The sequence below is a fragment of the Cibotium barometz genome, chromosome 47, assembly GCF_041138505.1.
Source record: "Cibotium barometz isolate CiBa-2024 chromosome 47, ASM4113850v1, whole genome shotgun sequence".
NCBI classification, from domain to species: Eukaryota; Viridiplantae; Streptophyta; class Polypodiopsida; order Cyatheales; family Cibotiaceae; genus Cibotium; species Cibotium barometz.
The window spans coordinates 22,438,728-22,458,072 of NC_141092.1; the positions used below are offsets into that span (position 1 = coordinate 22,438,728).

Genomic DNA, 19,345 nt, shown 5'->3' on the forward strand with positions numbered 1-19,345 from the left:
TCGTGCTCTTTCTGCAAGGCAGTCAATCTACGTCTAATAGCCCTTTCTAAGTCCAAGGCCTCTTGCCTCTTAGACAGGGCACATGTGTGATCAAAGTCACTAATATCACAGAGAGTTGAGACCAAGCTTTGAGAGGCCTATAAGAAGTCATGAGATCTCCAAATATCAAGCATACGACGCAATAGTTCTGCATCTGAAAACAAATGATCAGGGATGCGTACATGGGGTGCTGATCCATGGCAATTCGGATCTCTAATACATAAAAACCACTGGGCAATGATCCGATTGGGAGGTGCCTGTAGCAATCAAAGTATGTCCACCTCTATCAAGCACCCAATCATCCACATAAAATCTGTCTAACCGTGCATAGATACATCCTACATCTCTTCTCCTGTTAGACCATGAATAAAGAAGAGTGGATGGACTCCTCAAAATGTCATCCTCATGCCAACAATCTCTACCATGAATGGAGAGTAAACCTCTCCCAAGACGCACTTTCAAGAGGATGCACCAAGCCCTCATGTCCACCTCTTTTATCCGTTGGCATCTCAACCATGTTAAAATCCCCACCAATAATCCAATAGTCGGCAAGAGGCATCAATGTAGAGAGAGATTTCCAAAAGGCAATCCTCTCACCTCTATGGTTAGGAGCATAGAGGTTGAGAATACCAATGTGTGTAGTACCCTGCATAAGAAGGATCCACTACGCTCTCGCAGGCAAAATGACACCATGTCCAATGATGCAAGGCAAGATCAAAGCTGAAACAGAGATACAAACACCACCCTTGGTACCAAGGACCGGTGACCAAAAGGTGTGTCCCGAGAGAAGCTTGCCTAATCTCCCACACTGACTAGCATCCAGTTTATGCTCTTGCAAGAGCAATATATCCATAGGTCCACCTGTGACTACACAATGAAGATGGGTTTTTACAATATGTTTCCGTCGACGCGGAAAAAAACCCCCAAGACCGTGAATGTTCCAAGAAACAATCCTCATAAAGACTCAGAGTAGGAACGACGAGATCTCGTGGTCGACGAAGGACCCCCTGTAGAGGCGGAAGTACGTCTCGCATAGGTAAGGGAGGGAAAATCTGACAATGCGAACCTTACCTCTTTCTTTCAATCCAGGGAAAAGCCAGGGCTAGTCCTCAGAACTGGAGAGGTACCATGACAATGCGAATGTGCAACATCATCCTCAAGGGTGCAATCATCCTATAACTGTAATGCAGCATCCTCCTGTGAGGGATCCAGATCATGTGCCCGCAAGGCCTCATCCTCCAAAAAAGGATCAACATCCTGTGAGGCAAGAGCTGCATAGGGGTTAGGGTGCTCCAAGGCGGTGTGGGTGAAGGGGCAGGTACGAGGGTCTGAGGGTGCCTGCCATCCCTAACCACACCCCAACGCTGTGTGGTCTGCTGTGGCAATGGAGCAGCTGAAGTCTCGGCATCTGCAGAAGGCCTCTGATGGGCAGGACCACGCCGCCTCCTAGCATGGCCCTCGATCTGGGACAATCTCTAGCAATGTGACCCTGTCGACAACAAATCCAACACTAGTCAGGTCTGCCTGCAATCTCCATCCTTTGGCGGAAATGAGATCCGTCAGGTCTCTAAAGCATAACATGATCATTAGTAATTGATGGATCAGGAACAAGCACAAGGACCCGGGGTACACCATCAAGAGTGGTGGTAACGGCCGCGGAAGCTGAGGCGGGAGAGCTCGAGAGGATTGGTACCTCTAGAACCTAGCCAAAGGATGCCCCTATGGAAGCTAAAAGCTTCCAATAACATCGAGGAAGAGCAGGGAACCGTAGTGTGACCGGGGTAAGGCGCTGATCCTCCACCACTGGATCAAATCCCACCTGGTACTGAAAGAAGAAAATCTTCCTAGGACCAAGAGGAAATGGGCTGCTAGCCAAAGCCTGAGAAGTAGCTTCTGAAGAATGAAAGTCCACCTGGAAGAAGCCTCGACCAAGTAAACGAGTATCCTGAAAGTGCACAATCAGCTCCAAAGAGCGAGCTGCTAGAAGCCATTCATGGGCCTGCAAACGAGAGGGATGGAAACCATAAACTCTCGCAACAAGGGTAGTCTAGACCTCAAGGTCAATGTCGTGCTGAAGAGAGGTGAGCTTGTCTTGTGAAAAATTGATGATTCTCCCGGCCAGTGGGGATGATGAGAGTTTGGCTGCGGCAGAAAAAGGCATAAGACCAATCAAGAAAAGTGGGCGGCCGACTTGAATCCAGATTAAATAGCTGCTGGGAAAACAGGAGCAGAGGAAGGGGGGCAAAGGCGGGGAGCAGCTGGGGAAGCAAAGGCAAAGAGGCAGGCGGGGGCAGCAGAGGGGCAGGCGGGGACTGAAGAAGGCAGGGGGCGGGCAGCAAAGGGGGAGGCGGGGCAGCAAAAGGGGGGCTGGCGGGGGCAGCAAAAGGGGCAGCAAAAGGGGCAGGCAAAGGCAGGCGGGGGGCAGCTGAAGGGCAGGAGGGCAGCAAAAGGGGCAGGCGAAGGCAGGCGGGGGGCAACAGAGGGGCTAGCGGGGGCAGCTGAAGGGCAGGCGGGGACTGAAAGGCTAGCGAAGGGCAGAAGTTGGACAGGTGAAGGGGGGTTGCAGAAGGGCAGGCGAAGGCAACAGTTGGGCAGGCGGGAGCAGCAAAGAAGCAGGTGGAGGCAACAGAGGCAGGCGAAGGCAGCAGAGGCAGGCGGAGGCAACAGAGGGCAGGCGGGGGCAGCAGCGCAGGTTCACGTCACTTCAGCACGTCGTCTTGTAAAGCCAGTAAACAATATTTCTCATTTTGCTACCGAAGCCCATACAGCACAAGCAGCTCTCACACATAGGCACGGTACACGACACCCATCAGCGCTGAGTGAATTCGAAAAGATCTCAGCAGCCTGAACACCACAGAGGGGCGGCAGCCCTAGATGCAGGTGTGGTGAATGGTGATGGTGGGGCAGATTGTGCACAGGTGAGTGCGCAGTTGGATAGATGGCAAAGGTGAGCTAGAGAGTGCGTAGGCGGGGATCTTTTTCTATGTTGGGCATTTGACTGTTCACCAGTACACTTGATTGCATACACCTGCAGAACTCGAAACCAAACTCTCAAGCAGCTACCGCTGCCCTGCTGCTTCGAGTCGCTCCTCAGACGAAATCAATTTTTCCCCCCAGGAGCAGCTTTTTCGCTGCTGGGAGCGTTTTGTACTTCTTGATTTTCAGCCAATTTGTTTTTCCGTCTCTAAAGAGTTTTAAAAAGTGAATAAATAGAATTTCAATACAAATAAGAATGTTCATTTTCATTGCAAGCAGCCCCTTAATCATGGACTTTCAAATGTCTATGGCCACGGGAATTGGTTTTTGGCTGGGGGCCTATGCTTATGGACATGATACACAAATCATGATACATAGAACCTTCATATGAGACGGCTACATATTGCATGTTTTCTTCTTGGAAAGTTGTAAAGCACGCAACCCCTTAATCATGGACTTTCAAATGTCTATGGCCACGGGAATTGGTTTTTGGCTGCGGGCCTATGTTTATGGACATGATACACAAATCATGATACATAGAACCTTCATATGAGACGGCTACATATTACATGTTTTCTTTTTGGAAAGTTGTAAAGCGCATCGTAAATCCAGTCAGGACATGGCAAGGCTTCTTTTGGACTTTGAGAACAGAAGTCACACCATAGATGGATTGGGCTTGATATATCAAGGACACTATGGAGAGAATGCATCAGGAGTGTTCTTGGAAATCACAAGTCAGTGAATAGAAGAATTTTAATCAAATAAAGTAAAGATTAAAATCGGTCATCATCAATCCCTTAGGTCCTTCATCATCTTGTAGCTGAAGCAACAAGTCCATTTGCATTATTAGGACAAACAAAATATAGACTTTTCGTTGCACAAGGAAGCATTAATGAATACACAAGAAGGCCAATGGCCTTGTCTAGCCTTACCATGTTTAAAAGAGGTTCAGCCATGATCTTGTTTGTTTGTGTGAGCCAGTCTTTTCTACGAGGCATTGAATTCTTTTTTCTTTTAGTTATTTGCTGACTTAACTATTTGTTTGCAAAACAAAAGAGGGCAATTGATAAGATGCAAAGTGCACCTGAATCACTGAATCTATCCCTTCAATGTCTCCCGTAACAGCTTTCAATTCAGGGCCTAGAAAATTCTGGAAGTCGTTTACAACCTCCACAATGTTCAGAAGATCAGCACAAATTGATGACATGTACGTAGTACGCTCAAAAAGTCGTTTGCGGTCAAACTCCCATCTGTTAAGAAAGTATGACTTTAATCCAAGATTTATGTAGAAGGCAGTTGCCTACACTGAAAAAATGAAAAATTAACTCAAATGTACCGTGGATCACGTCCGCCCATCTCAATGCCCTCACGGACTTGTAAATAAATTTCACTCCAGGAATCAAGCACATTTTTCGCTATACTAATCTTTCGAAAAGCTTCTACAGCAGGTAGTTTAAAGAGGGTTCTAAGGTTGATCTCTTCAGCTACCCTTTCTGAAATCTGACAAAACAAAAGTTTGCTAAAAGTTTAAAATGATCGCTATACCAGGATTTCTATCAAAAAAATTGTTTTGTATGATTCTCTAAGCGTAGAGTACTAATATGCTAATTTGATTAGGCTTCATGTGATAGTGTGAAAAACTGACTTGTAGAGATATGCGTTCCATAAGTCCTCCCATGTGAGAATCATCAGAATAATAGCGGGATATTATCCAAACCATTCGAAGTGCATTCATCATGGGAGCTATTGTCTCCAAAACCCTTGCCATAGGTTCTTTATAGATTGTCTGAAATAGTTAAGTGTATTTTAAGTGTTGAAAATATCCAAGATAACAGTCCACTTGTTCGTAGTAGAGATGGTAAGTAGATTTCTATTTTCACAAAGTCAGCAAACTGATTTGTTACTTAAATGCACAACTCTGTTTCTCAATCACCAATAAAGGATTCAAATAGACCTCATTTTCAACATTAAAGATTATGCGAAGTGTGTCAAAGTATCCCTTTAACGTATGCATCATTACATAATTTTCTGCTGAAACCAATGTATGATCGTTTTAAAACTAGAAAAAAAAAATTAAAAGCCTTTGAGAGTGGTGATTTACATGAAGTTCAAAGATCGCTACCTTGAACCTGGATTATAAGCGCAAAAATTGGATTGTATTTCTATCAAATATGAAAAGTAAGTCAAAGAGCTTACAGTTAAACTTGTAGTTCACATTGTATATACTGAAAAAAGCAAAGAGCTACCTTAAAATGTCTTTCCAGGGTTGTCAAAAATTTCACGTTGTCCTTCGCTTCTAGAAACATTTTGGTAAGATCCGTGAACTGCTTGATTAAAATGAAATACAAACATAACACAATAAGGCACCAAAATGTGTTTTAGAGTTTCAATTGATTAAGTGGGACATAGAATCTTTTAATCCTTTCGAATGTTCAAGTTGTCGAAAAGAAAAAAATCAGAGATGATGTGGGGTGTATTGGCATTGTATGAGTCAGTGACCAGCAAGGTTCAGTCTCCTGGCGGCATGTCAGGTGAGATTCATAGCAACAAGGCTTCTTTGGCTCTCACCCTCCCCTATCCAGGCCCATGACTGGGTACTACCGGCGTTGCCCTCTGACTTCACGCTCCATTTTAAAGATGTAAGGCTACGTGGGAGAGGATTCTTCCGAGCAGAATTTGACGTAGAGGCAGCCTTAGAAGTGCCCAAGGGCAGTCCTTTCCCTTTGTGCCCAAGGAAGATTTTCTTCCTACCCTACACTAGCTACTTCGAGACCGTGTCGAAGAAGACCGGAACGGTTACCCTATCACACACAAATTCCCATGTCTTCCTCATTCTTACGGGCCATCGTTGGAGGCCATTGAGGCAACCTTTGGGCTGGTCCTGCAGGTGGCCACCATCCTTGCGTTTCCCATGTTTGCTACCCAGGTAGTCACTACCTCAGTTGATGTTGTTCCCAAGGGTATAGGGTTGGCTCCTGACACTATTGAGGATTTTGTGCTGCTTCCGGGACCTAATGGTCCCTTGAAGCAACATACGGAGACGTCAGGTAGACCTAACCAATGCCGCATCTATCACCAGATGGGCCACTTTGCACTGGTTTGTCCTAGTGCTAGGGGTCGTAGGAGGCAGCACAAACGCGCTCCTCAAGCAACAAAGCATAATGCTCCGCCGCGACCAGCCCTTTGGGAGAGGCATCAACGCACTCCTCAACGGAATGTTGGGACACGCGATGATGCCTCTCCCAAAGACAATGTACAGAGTGAAGATATATTGGGTCAAAGTGATGAATTTGCAGAGTCATCCTTGCAGAAGGCAGTTGCATCAGGGTAGAATGACTATGTTAAAGTCCTCCTTGCTTGGGATGGACAATATGCAAGATGCACTCGGTATGGATGTACAAGTCACGTTGCCATCTTATGAGGCCTTGCAAGATGCACTTGCAAAGTCCAAGACAAAGTGAACATGCTGACATTGGACCTTGCTCGTAGGAATATCCCCTCCTCTACATTATGGGAGGCGGGTTATACTCCGGCCAAGAGATTGCTTAGGTCCGGAGTCAATGCCACTTCTTTGCCATGAGGATTATCTCATGGAATGTGCAAGGTCTAGGGAGGCTTCCCACCCGCAATAGGAAGTGCCTTGTTAAGAATCAACTCCACCCTGCCATTACACGTGGATTGGATGTGTTGCTCCTGCAGGAACATAAATTGGATATGCTTCAAGGTGGTAAAACTAGTAAGCTCCTTTCTAGACGCACTTTTTGGTCCTATGCCCAGGGGACCAAAGGTGGGGTATGCATTTCAATGTCAGCATCACTTTTGCCTCATGTTATTGGTCATGGTGTTATCATAATTGCTAGAGTACAGCGGATTATGGTTATGCACGAGGGACACTAGGTGGGTATCTTTAATATATATGTGCCTAATGTGCAGGGAGAGAGGGTGGACCTCTAGGACACCATCACAAAACTGCTTCCCCAAGTCAATCATTGGATTGTTGGAGGAGACTTCAACATGGTTGAGCATCCCTAATATAAAAAGGGTGGCCTTGAGAGTAGAACACACCCTTTGGAGAGAGCCTCCTCGGAGAGATTCATACTCTCCTTCTATGGCAGGGATTGTTGGAGAGAGGATGATTTCCAAAGAAGGCCTAACTCTTTATCTTACTCATGGCATAACCGTAGAAGCAGGGATGGATGCATCTTTAAATGGTTGGATAGGTTATATGTGGATAATTGGAGCCTCGATATAGGAGGTTCTATTGCCACCTTGCCTTGTACTGCAAAATCAGATCCTTGCCCAGTTGTCCTGTGCCTTGAGGAACTTGGAAGGCAAAAGGGTTCACCTCGCATTCGCATCCCAAACTCTCTCTATCGAGGCTCTGGAGAGGACTAGCCAGCACTATCACAATTGCACATATACATTAGTTTCTTCTGGTTGGCAATTTGTTTTATTGCAATGAAGTGAAGAAATTTTATGTGGTGTCATGTTTGTGCATTCAATTTCTTCATTTCCTTTACACTAGCATCTGATAGTGGATCTATCAGGGTCCTACCTAGTTTCACATGGGTCTCTTCATGGCCGTGAGCCTCATGACTCCCAACCTGCTTTGTGTTACCTCTGAGGTGTTAGTTCTCTATCCTTGGACTTCCGGTTTTGTGTGAGCCTCATATCTCTCGGCCTCCTTAGTGTTGCCCCCGAGGCGTGTTCCTCATGCTTCCAGATCCACAATGAATTGTTGGGATGATCCCCTCATATTTCTTCTTTTCAAGTGTTGATAAGTGGAGTTGTGCCTTCACCTCTCAGCCTCCTCAGAGTGGCTCTTGGGTTTGGTTCTTTGGCCAAGAAAGAAGGGACAAGAAGCGAGCTATCAGACGCAGGTTGGCTGCGCTTCAAAGGGAACACAAGAAGCATCCTAAGTCCCCTTGGATCCTAGATATCTTGTCCACTACTAGAGCTGAGTTATAGGTGGCCATGGATAGGCGGGCTGAGTTCACATTTCATGCTAATCAGGCATTTTGGACAAAGATGTGTGGCAAATGCAGCAAACCGTTTTCTCAGCCCATGGACCTATGCACAATAGGGACAATTTGAGATTCTTGCATGATTCTTAGAGGTGAGGATAAGGTGAGGAGTATTTCACATTGAGCCAGATAAGGTGAGGAGTATTTCCAATTTTCCTCTGATTTTTATCATAGCTTGCTCTCTACAGAGGCCCACTCTTTGGATAGAGATGTTGCACAACACAGTCTGGGAGCGTATGCCCGGGCTTATTAAAGATGATATCTGCACCTCTTTGGATGCCCCCTTTTCAAAGGATGACCTGAGAAATGCTTTGCAGGCCCTCTCGTAAGGAAAATGCCCAAGGGATGATGGTCTCTCTCCATCCTTCTTTTTGCATGTCATGTGCAAGATGTGTGCCGGCTAATCCTGAAGGGCAACAAGGTAAAGAATTAGGATAGAACCAGACTCTGGAGCATTAGTTGTTGTTATGGGCAGGGAAGGAGTAGTGGAGGACAAGTGAGGGCTGTCGGCCAGCGCATACAGGAGTTATGATCAGTCGGCTGCAACAACTCAAGGAGGTTTTGTCTAGGACCTGGCCGTCCAACAGTCGGTCAATCCACTAGTATTTCCCAAGGCCTATATAAGGCAAAGTTGCTCATGGTTTTGATTGATTCAGTCCAGCCAAGGACTGGGTCATAGACTAGGGGTAGTTAGGTGTTTTCTACCTTTTCCAAGACAGCCTATGGCTGTAGGACTTGTACTTCCGTTTTTTACATTACGAATATACTGAATACTCAGCTCTCTCTCTCTCTTCTCTATCTTCTGCTTGCGTTTTGCATCAGCATGTTCCAAGATGGTGTTTAGGGCTGAAAGAAGACTCCCAGAGTTTCCGCATGTGACATTGCAATTTTGGGATTACATTGGTGATGATGTTACTACTGCTCTACAGAAGATGTAGTGTATTGGTATGATGCCTCCTTTTCTCACAAAGAGTCTTAACCACCTTGTCTTGAAAGGTGTGGAAAAGGCCAATATCAGGCAATGAAGGCCTATAACTCTGCTTGGATATGTTTACAAAATCTTAGCAAAGGCAATGAGTATGAGGCTTTAGCCTATTCTTCAGAGGGTTATTCATGATACATACAATGGTTTCCTCCAAGGAAGAAATATTTTTCATAATATCTTTTCATTTTGGGAAGCTGTGGACTTGGCTAAATCTAGCCAACAACCCCTTGCCATTCTCTTGCTGGACTTTGAAAAAGATTATGGTAGAGTGGATTGGTGTAGCAACCAAGGCTGCCCACTGTGTGACACTTGCAGCTTGGACCATCCTTGGTGGACTGGTCTAGGATATCCTCGTTGGACTAGTCCAAGACATCCTCATTGGACTAGTCTGGACCATCCAGCTAGACTGAAATGGATCCCCAAGAACCTCCAAAAGCGGAAGGCTCACACATCATTGAAGGCACCACACGCTCATTGGCATCTTCCTCATCAACTTCTGATTGGCATCTTCCAAAAGCAGAAGGCTCACACATCATTGAGAGCACCGCACGCTGATTGGCATCTTCCCCACCGATGCACCTTTGGATTCTCACCAACGGCATCCTCCGGCGGTTAGACTTGCCAGAGCATTTAAAGACGCATCAAAGGAACCAAGGATCCAACTCATCATGCCTCACACCTTTGTCTCATCCTCTTTGTCGTCGTCATTGTCATCCATTCATTAAGTCCTGTAGTCATTGTCATTATGTACTATCATTATGTCCTGTGGGTTTCCACCTCATTGTGACCACTGTTGGGTGTGCACAGTGTAGTGAGGAGTTGTAAAAGCGTGTGGAAGTGATATAAGGGATTCAATCTTCTTCGCATTTGTTCTGTTTCTTCATTCAAGTCTGTTCAAGTGTTCATGTGTTGTAAGTGAGCTGAGGACTCTCGAACATAGTGTCCAGAGTAGAACCACCACTCTTGTAGTGTGCCGGGGCCCGGGTAGCTAACCTTGCTATAGATACACTAAAATTTGGAGTGCCTGATGGGACACTCAAAACTTGGAGTCTTGTTAGCTCACCCTTATCTCTATGTCCTGTGTATGCCCAAACACACTCCCGTGGTAGTAGTCCGGTCAGCCCATCCAAGAGTCCTCTCTCAATACAATGATACAGTCGGAAGAAGTTCAATTACATACCACCTCGGGATCCCCGTCAAAAGAAGGCCTTGTTCCCCAAGGTGGTGGGTCGGAACTCCTTGACTGGCTCTAGGCAGTAGAAAGCCTCACATCCTACATGGTGGAAGTCAATGCGGAGAGCCCCAAGAAGGCGGGCCAAACAACCCCACCCAAGTCCCCAACTTGGGAGGACCCATCTCGAATCGAGCCAAGCATCGCTACAGGAAGAAGAAAATTCTCTGGCCTCCACATCTCTGCCCAACTCCTAACTGTGGACGGTTCCACCACCCTTCCAACCCTCACTTCCTCGCTGACATCAGCATTCCTACTGACACTCGTTCCTTGTTCTGTCTACTTCACAGCTAAGCAAGCCTAGTTACCCTTATGCTCCGCACCATCTATTCCATCGTCACCTTATTTCATCTCGGTCATCCTCAACCTTATCACCACTTCTACGCACCCCACAAGGACCACCCATGAATCTCCTTCCCCTTCTACACACGCCATCACGGATGCCCTTGATCCTTGCCACGCACACTTACCCATATCCTAGCTATCTTCCCAACCATCTTACAACCTCTAGCACCATTGGCCACTTTGGTAGGCAAGTGCCACCTCCTATCTAACGGCCATGCCTATAGCCCTCGTCCCATTCTAGTCCCACAAGGCCACCACAAGCCGACAACTCTTGTAACCCACCATGTGGGAGTCTTTTTCTTTTCACTCCAAGCCACCATTCAGCCACCGATCACCAGCTCTGTGAGCCACTGTGTCGTCCGAATGCAGCAACAAGATCAACTCCCACACAAAACCAAGGCAAGTTTTCCTCTTAGACTTTTTTTTTTAAATCCCCAAATACTCCCTCAACCATGCTCTGGTTCATCCGCCAACTTCACCCCTTGGTTCGACCACCCAATCCTCCTCCTTTGGTTTATCCACCTTGGTTTGTCCGCCAACCCCTTCTCTCTCTCGTTCCCACCATCTCACCTTGTCCGACCCCCCTCTCATGGACTCATCAAACAGCTTCCTCCTTCCATTGTCGTCTCATCAGGATGGACTCGGACCCCCTCTTTTCCTTGTTGGTTTGTCCACCTCTGCCTCTTACCCTTGGAACGTCTCACACCTTCCCCTTGGTTTGTCCGCCTACACCTCCCCTTGTCCACAGCACCTTCCCCTCCTCTGGACCGTCCGCCACTCCTCTCTCCGCTTCGACCCCCCATGGCACCCTTGACTACTACCCAATGTTCTTCCCGCCCGTTCCCCTTGTCTCACCCTTCCGTTTCCCTCCTTGTTTCATCCCCTACCATCCGCCTAACCCCCCCTCTCAACCATGCACTTCATCGCCTGTCAAACCCCCCTTCATCGATAGTCCGGTGCCCTCCCCTTTGACGGCTGTCTGCCTCGCCCCCTTCGCTATCAACCTCCTCCTTCCTAGCAACCATCCGTAAACCCCCACCCCCCGCTTGACCATATGCCTAACCCCCTCGACTGTCCGCCTCCTCTAGCGGACATCCTCCACCCCCCCCCTCCGGCAAACATCCTCTCAACCTCTAACCCCCCCTCTCTCAATCCCCCTCGCGGACGTCCTTTCACTCCCCCTCACCCCTCCCTCACATACAACCTCTCCACATCTCACCCTCCTCCTCGACTGTCCGTCCCCCCTCTCGAACCCCCTCGCGGACATCCTTTCACTTACCTCACCCCTCCCTCGCGTACCACCTGTCCACCTCACCCTTCCCTTGCGGCCAACCCTCTCACCCCGTCACGGACAGCCAAACCACCCCACCCCTCACGGCACCCTCTCGATTCCCCCCTCGTCTATCCTCGCTAGAATCCTCTCATACCTCAGCCCCCACTCGCAGACTTCCTCTCACCAATCATCCCCCTCCTTCACGGCACACTCTTCCCCTCTCCCTCGACTGTTTGCTGCCTCCCTCGCGGCTCACCCTCACCCAACCCATCCTCTCACCCTCACCCTTCCCCCTTCGCCGGACATCCTCTCACCCTCACCATCCCTCGCGGCATCCCCTTTCCCCCCATCGCCTATCCACCTCAACCTTTATTATCCGCCTCAACCCTACTCAACGGAAATCCTCCCAACCCCCTTTCTTGTCGCTTTTACTTCATCGACTCCCCTCAACGCCCCACCCTTGCCTCTTGGTCGCCTCACCCTAGCCGGACCCCCTCTCATCATACACTTGCCTCCCCCTACCCATCAAGCCCCCTTTCCAAATTTTACCTTCATCGAATTCCCTCACCCCCCCCCTCTCCCCCCCCCCCCCCCCCCCCCCCCCCTTTGCCTCTTCGTCACCTCATCCTAACTGCCCCCATCGCCAGTAAACCACTTGCATTCACCCACTCCCCCTGCCCTAGTCAGCAAACTTCTCTTCCCCATTACCTCCTCATCTCCTCGTAATTTTCCCAAAAAAAACCACCAAAAAAAAAAGAGAGAGAGAAAGAAGAGAAAAAAAAAAGGGGAAAAAAGAAAAAAAAAAACCCCTCAAGGGTACTTCATTTCCTCCCTCTTCCTTGTTTGCCAATCAGTTCTTCTCTACCGTGATGGCTAACCATTTACCTCGCACCCCTATGCCTTACCAACATTCCATCGCCCGCTTCCTCCGCCTGATGGGTCGGGTACCTTCTACGGCCGAACCTTCTACGTCAGCATCTTTAATGGCCATCAACGGAAACTCTACAGAGATGGAGAACCCTGGACCAGCACCCTCGCCTACGGCCGGCGGCACCACCACACCTCCCTCATCTCATACTTATCCACCATGTACAGACTTTACTGCACCACCGTCTCTGCCTCCCACCTCCGTCACGGTCCCAGAGGTAACTTTTTCCACCCCCTCTTTAATTTCATATGATTCCTCGTCTTCTTCCGACAGCGAGTATATGCCCTATGATGAGAAGGCTGTACCGCCCCCTTCTAGCCAACCCCCTCCACAACCTGTACACCACCAACAACCCCGCCTTCCCTCTTCTCCTCCCGTTTCCATCCACCCCTTCCACCTTCTTGCCTCTCCATCCCGCATCAACCCATTCACCATAAATTAAATTGATCCCCAATCATTCCAACTTCAACAGTTTACCCAATTGTTTACTCCCACCCAGCTAGCCACTTTGGGTTTACAGGGTCTAGCTTCTTTTCCAACCTTGCCTACTCTTGATGCCTCTCTTTGCGCTTCATTCCTCCGCAACTTTCCACAGCTGCCTAATGGGCAACACCTCACCTCCGCTTACATCACACAACTCTTTGGCCCTCTCGAACATTCATTTCTTCACCGCCGCTCCAACGCTTGCATCGTGGATATCTCCCCGATCGAGCTTTCTTCCGCCACCATCACACTACTAGCCCCCAACCCTTCACTTCCCAGTACCCGCACCATTTATGTCTATGTTTTATTTCACTATTTTTTTCTAGTCCATAAAATCCCCACTGCTCCATTACCCTTCGTCTCCATTCATCACACCGAGGCCTTCCACCATTTATGCACCGGTCACCCTTTTCCATTCCATCATCTGTTATATGAGTCCCTCCACCTCCGTTGCCGCAGCTTTCGTACCCAATTCAGCAGACCTGACACCACCTCCTTGACTTGGCCTTCTCACATATCTTTTGCAACAGCCACCCATCCCCTTACATCTCCTCCACCGTGCCAACCTCGTCAGTCCAACCATTCTGCCTCCCGCATCCACCCTAGAGTGCAACTTGATCTGCCTCCCTCCTCCCGCTGCCGCACTGCTTCCCTCGCCCCGCTGCCCATTCCTCCTAACCCCACTATCAGCAGTCCTATATCATCCAATCACACACCACCCTCGGCCTCAGCTAGGGCTGGTACTTCATCTTTGACAGCAACTGTTTCCACCTTTTCCAACACCCCATCTTCGACAGCAAATGTTTCCACCCTCTCCACCACCCCGGGGCCCTTCGACAACAGCTGTTTCTAACCTCTCCACCACACCATCTCCTACATCAGATGTTTTCCCCTTCTCCACATCTCCTGCCCCCCCGCCAACATCGTCATCGTTGGCTCCATCAACTACTCAAGCGACACCCTCGATGCTAACTGCCACCATCCTTGCCGTCACCTCTATGATCACCTCTGGAGGGCCATCACTACGTGCCCCTCTCTCGGAACCCCCCGCATGAGGTGATATTCTGTGTGGTTCAGGAGGAGGACACAGAGCACATTGAACTTCCAAATTTCCCATTCTCCTATAGTGCTCCTGACATCTCTGTAGGAGACCTTCCTTGCCTCCGATTTCCCGATCCTCCAAAGCAGCTATCATTACTACACCCTCGTCGAGCTCGCCGTATCGTTCGAGGTCTTGACAACCTCACCAAGCATTGGGATCATCAAGTGGAGACACACCACCACAACCGACACAAGGAGGTGCATTGAAGGCTCCAACGGCACTGACGGCACCAACTGACACTCCATCGGCATCTCCAGAGATAGGAGATTCCACCAAAGGCTACGCTGCCACCCAAGGCATCCACCAAAGATAGGAGATGCCACCGACTCACGCATATATGGCTCCTCATCCCATCTTGGAAGACATCCTCATCCGGCATCCTTATCTCACTTGGAGGACATCCTTATGCTGATCCTTCATACCCCTTGTACCCTGTGTTCTGTCATGAGCTTGAGCTGTGTCATCCTCTTCACTATGACCTCTGTTAGTGAAGGACATGTATCAGTGTTCTTTGAGTAGTGCAAGTGTTCTCGTTCCTTCCACAGTCTCGTCTCTCCTTGTGTTGTGTTCCGCTACATAGTGTCTTGTGTGTTGCACCGTGAGCATCAAGGACTCTGGACATATTATCCAAAGAATTACCACCACGTAGTGTGCCGAGCAGCGACCCTGCTACAACTAAAATTTTGTAAGCAAAACCAAGCAAAGTAATGGGCCTCCACTGTCTAATATCAGTCTTATCCCCACCTTTCAAGACAAGGTGGATAAGACCTTCCGTGATAAAAGGGGGCATCATAATAGAACACCACATCTCCTACAGAGCAGTAGTAACATCATCACCAATGTAATCCCAAAACTGCAAGAAGAAGGAGAGAGGCCATCATCCCTTGGGCATTTGCCTTTCGAGAGGGCGTGCAAAGCATGTCTCAGCTCATCCTTCGAAAAGGGGGCACGCATTTCATAATAAGCCTACGCATGCTCTCCCAAACTAACTCTTGTGCTGCATCTCTGTCCAAAGCGTGGGCCTCTACAGAGAGCAAGGTCTGATAAAAATCTACGGCAATACTCCTCACCTTATTTGGATCAGTATGAAATTCTCCCTAAGAATCTTGCAAGCATCTCAAACTGTCCCTATTGTGGATAGGTCCATGTGCTAAGAAAAACGGTTTGTTGCATCTGCCACCCATCTGTGACCAAAATGCCTAATTAGCATGAAATGTAAACTCAGCCCGTATATCCATGGCCACCTGTAACTCAGCTCTAACAGTGGACAAAAGGTCTGGGATCCATGCCCCTTCCTTCCACCTCCCTCATGCATCACATGCACAAAAAATAAAAGAGTATGCAACAGTTTTATAGATGGTTTGAATGCAAGTTAAAGAAAGTTGAAAATTGAGGGGGGTCACATAAGCATTCAGAAAGATGACCAGATTATGATAGGCTCCTTACCTGTAATTTGAAAGTTTGAAGAAGTTCTATATTGCTGCTTCCAGCCTCTAAAACAACCATTATGTTTTTCACTCTCTCAGAACTGAGTTGCTCATGAAGGCTACTAAGTGTGTTGACTCGTTCTCGCCAAAAATCCAGCTCTGCCAGGGGATTCTTTCCCATTGGAATCTGCACAGTTTGTGAAGTACCAGTAACTCTTATAAACACATTAGAACTTGGTAGATTCTAATTTTAAAATCTAATTCAGTTGCAAACTCTACATTTTGATCACCTGTTTTAAACATTTGTTTGTAAACTTATACTTATCAAACATCAAACAGGCGATTAATTGAAGAAAGAAGTAGAAGAAAGTCAGTTGCAACAAGTGCACCAATAGGAGCTGGAGTCCCATGAGCCATCAAGCAGTCCCCCCTCCCGCCCCCTTCCTTTTGCAACCCCTGTATGCATTTCCCCCTCTTCCCATCCTCTGCCCCCCTCCCACCCTTTGCCTGCGCCTCTCCTCTCCTCTCTGCACTTCCCCCCGTCTTCCTGCCCTCCCCGCCCCTGCTGCCCATTCCTCTCTCACAGCACCCCCCCCTTCCCCCCCACCCCAGGCATCTTCCATCCTCCCCCTCCCTTTTTCCCCTTGCTTTCCTATGCTGCTCCCGGATCTTGCCTGTCCCCTTTTCAACACCGGTGAACTGTTTCTGGTTTTCGCCCCCTTGGAGGACTCCACGGCAGCCGCTCCATCTACCCCAGAAGAGTGAGAAGAGTTCACAAGATGCAGAAAGTACTCAAAAGAGCAACACCAAAAAAACCAAAATGGATTTTTTACCTCCAAAGGCATTTCAAAACCAGTAGAAGTTCACTTTGAAATTCATTCATTGTTACCTTATGAGTTTCCTGCTGTATTGCAGCTTCTATCGCAGGTGGCCAGTCATTTGCAGATGTCTCTAACTGTACAATCAGCATTGCAAGCAAATTTTCAGTCTTTATGTGCAAACGTGGCATTAAAAGTCATACATTTGCAAAAGGGCCTGATGGATGCACCATGCATGTCTGTTAGAAAATTCTGCAGTTGTGGTCAAAGGGAACACAAAAGTGGGATCAACATCAATTCCCCCCTGTTTTTAGGGTAATTCAATCTTTGATATCGAAGTATTTGTGCTGCATTGTAGATGGGAGATTTCAATTTAGAGTATCATATAGGCAGTTTCAAATCCCCCCTGTTTATCTTGAAGGTAATGGCTACTTCCTTATATGCACTTATGTGAGTTCTAAAGTACAAAAATAATACACTGTTTTCTTTTGCAGATAAAGCTTAATTTTTGAAGAACGGTGCAGTTTTAGCTTCCATGTGTTATCTTATTGTGAGAAGTACAGATGTTTGTGGTGAGAGACACAGTAACAGAACCTCAAGCAGGAGCTCATAATCCACTTCAGCCTTGACAAGGCAGTCTGCTGGAAGTGAAGGTATCGAAAGTTTTGTGGCCTGGGATAGAAGTTGCTTTGCGTTTGATACCTGACATTACCGATGAGCACATGATCAATATATTAAGACAGTTAATGAGTTGGTGAGGTGCATGTAAAAATGACAAACCTGAAAGAGAAACCTTTGCATGTTACTCAGAAGCTCATTGCCCATCCTGTCCACAAGACATGTGTCTTTCAAGGCCCAGAACTTGCTCTCGCCAAGAACGTCCTCTCGTGTGAGTAGTGGGAGAAAAATTTGGAGCAAGAGCTGGCATGAGTAGAAATGCATCCATCAAAGTACTACTGTAAATGAATGTTTGTAAAACTCAACAACCCCCAAAGAAAAAAGGCCAAATTGTGGAGGGGCAGGGGGGACACATGATAACGCACCTGCTCTAGTGAGTCCAGAGAGGGGCCAGCAGGCAGCACTCCGTACTCCAAGCACACATCCATGTCCTGGCACGATGCGAGGCCACGGGCTTTCAACTTCATGAAGTACATCATCTGATTTGCCGTACGCCCCTGCTGGTGCTTGGAATTCGAGCCGGTGTAAGCATGCAGCTCCAAGGCGGCGCTCTCGATCGAGGAGAAGGGCTGAGGAACCTCGCGTGCTCTGGAGAAGGCGGTGTAGACGATGAGCCAGGAGGTGGGGCCGTCCAGGAAGTCGTTGAGCAGGGCTCGGTGGTCAAGCAGGAAGGAGGAGAAAACTAGCTCCGGTATGTCCAGTCCCGCACACGCCCGCCTTCTCAACCACTCCACCCGCTCGCCGCGATCACCACCACCCGCTTCCTGTGCCTCCTGCATGAACCCCCCCGAAGACAGAGCCTCCACTTCCATGAGGGAAATGCCAACGAAACGAGGGTGACCGAAGAAAGAAGGGGCTAGGTCATTCCCACAACGGAATCAACGTGCATGGCCAACTGAATAACCAAAAAGCAAATCTCCTTGCGTTTATGCTTGAGTAGCTCTGCCTCTCTCTCTCTCTCTCTCTAGTTGTATAGTACTACGTTGATAAAATTTAATCACTGGCCTAACCTCAAGACGACCCCTTGGGCATGGGATAGATAGTCTTGAGGCCTAGCCTAGTCAATGAAATCAATTGTGCATAATGTTTGGAAAGCTTATATAAGAAATCCATATGGCCTAGCCTCAAGACTATCTTCCACGGGTCATTAAGACCCTTTGGCCATGGGATAGATAGTCTTGAGGCCTAGCCTAGTCAATGAAATCAATTGTGCATAATGTTTGGGAAGCATATATAAGAAATCCATATTCACATGGCACTAACAGGTTGACGATAAATTTTTAGTGTTCCTATAAAGAAACATAGGCAACTTTATAGAATGACAATAAAGAAAATTGATTCTAATTTAGTCCTTGATTAAGTTAACCATTTTAATTACATGTTATTATAAGTGCATTTGTTAGACTTTTGAGACTAATTGTGGTTTAATTGAAACCCCTACAAGGCAAGCTACCTACAATTACTAAATCTTGTGTTTATTAAACTAGAATGCTTGGGAATAAGGCAAATGCTCAATTGTTGGATTGAATACACACAATCCTTGTACAACATGTTAACCAAAATTAGTCCTTGATTAAGTTAATCATTTTAATTACATTAAGATTTCTTTTCTGCATGTGCATGTGAGTGAAAAAAGGAGAGAAAAAATGAGCATACACAAGGTATAGTGGAGATGAGGCACATTGCTCCCCTTAAATTGATGGACATAGGGGAACGTGCTCTTCCCCTATTTAGAAAATCACTTTCAATGTTAAAAGTGTAAAGAATGAATTCTATTTTACGGCATTACATAGGATGGAACAATGTAATGTTTTCATTGCCTTTTATTTTTCACATGCTCCTGCAATGCCTAAAGATACTATAATTATTATAAAAGAGAGATGAGAGAGAGGGAGAAAGAAACATGAGAGAGAGAGAGAGAGAGAGAGAGGGAGAAAGAAACATTATATTTCTTCCGTGGCCCTTTTCTTTCCAACCTTGCACAAGTTTGCACCACAAATATCCTCGCGTGGTTGCCAAAGCAAATTTTTACCTTC

General features: G+C 47.4%; 1 protein-coding gene across 1 annotated transcript in view; it reads right to left on the reverse strand.

Annotated features, from left to right (window-relative positions):
- The window catches only part of LOC147611509 (dynein-1-alpha heavy chain, flagellar inner arm I1 complex-like), a 247,334-nt gene extending 229,144 nt beyond the window's left edge, over positions 1–18,190 (reverse strand). Inside the window, exons 1-9 of the mRNA XM_086784911.1 lie at positions 17,675–18,190; positions 17,412–17,552; positions 17,226–17,333; positions 16,703–16,768; positions 15,833–16,000; positions 5,262–5,339; positions 4,661–4,801; positions 4,352–4,515; positions 4,100–4,265 (exon numbers count right to left, since the gene is read on the reverse strand). Of these exons, the coding sequence (XP_086641037.1) occupies positions 4,100–4,265; positions 4,352–4,515; positions 4,661–4,801; positions 5,262–5,339; positions 15,833–16,000; positions 16,703–16,768; positions 17,226–17,333; positions 17,412–17,552; positions 17,675–18,121 (1,479 nt within the window). The 5' untranslated portion in view covers positions 18,122–18,190. The remainder of the gene's footprint in view (positions 1–4,099; positions 4,266–4,351; positions 4,516–4,660; positions 4,802–5,261; positions 5,340–15,832; positions 16,001–16,702; positions 16,769–17,225; positions 17,334–17,411; positions 17,553–17,674) is intronic.
- Positions 18,191–19,345: the final 1,155 nt, after the last annotated feature.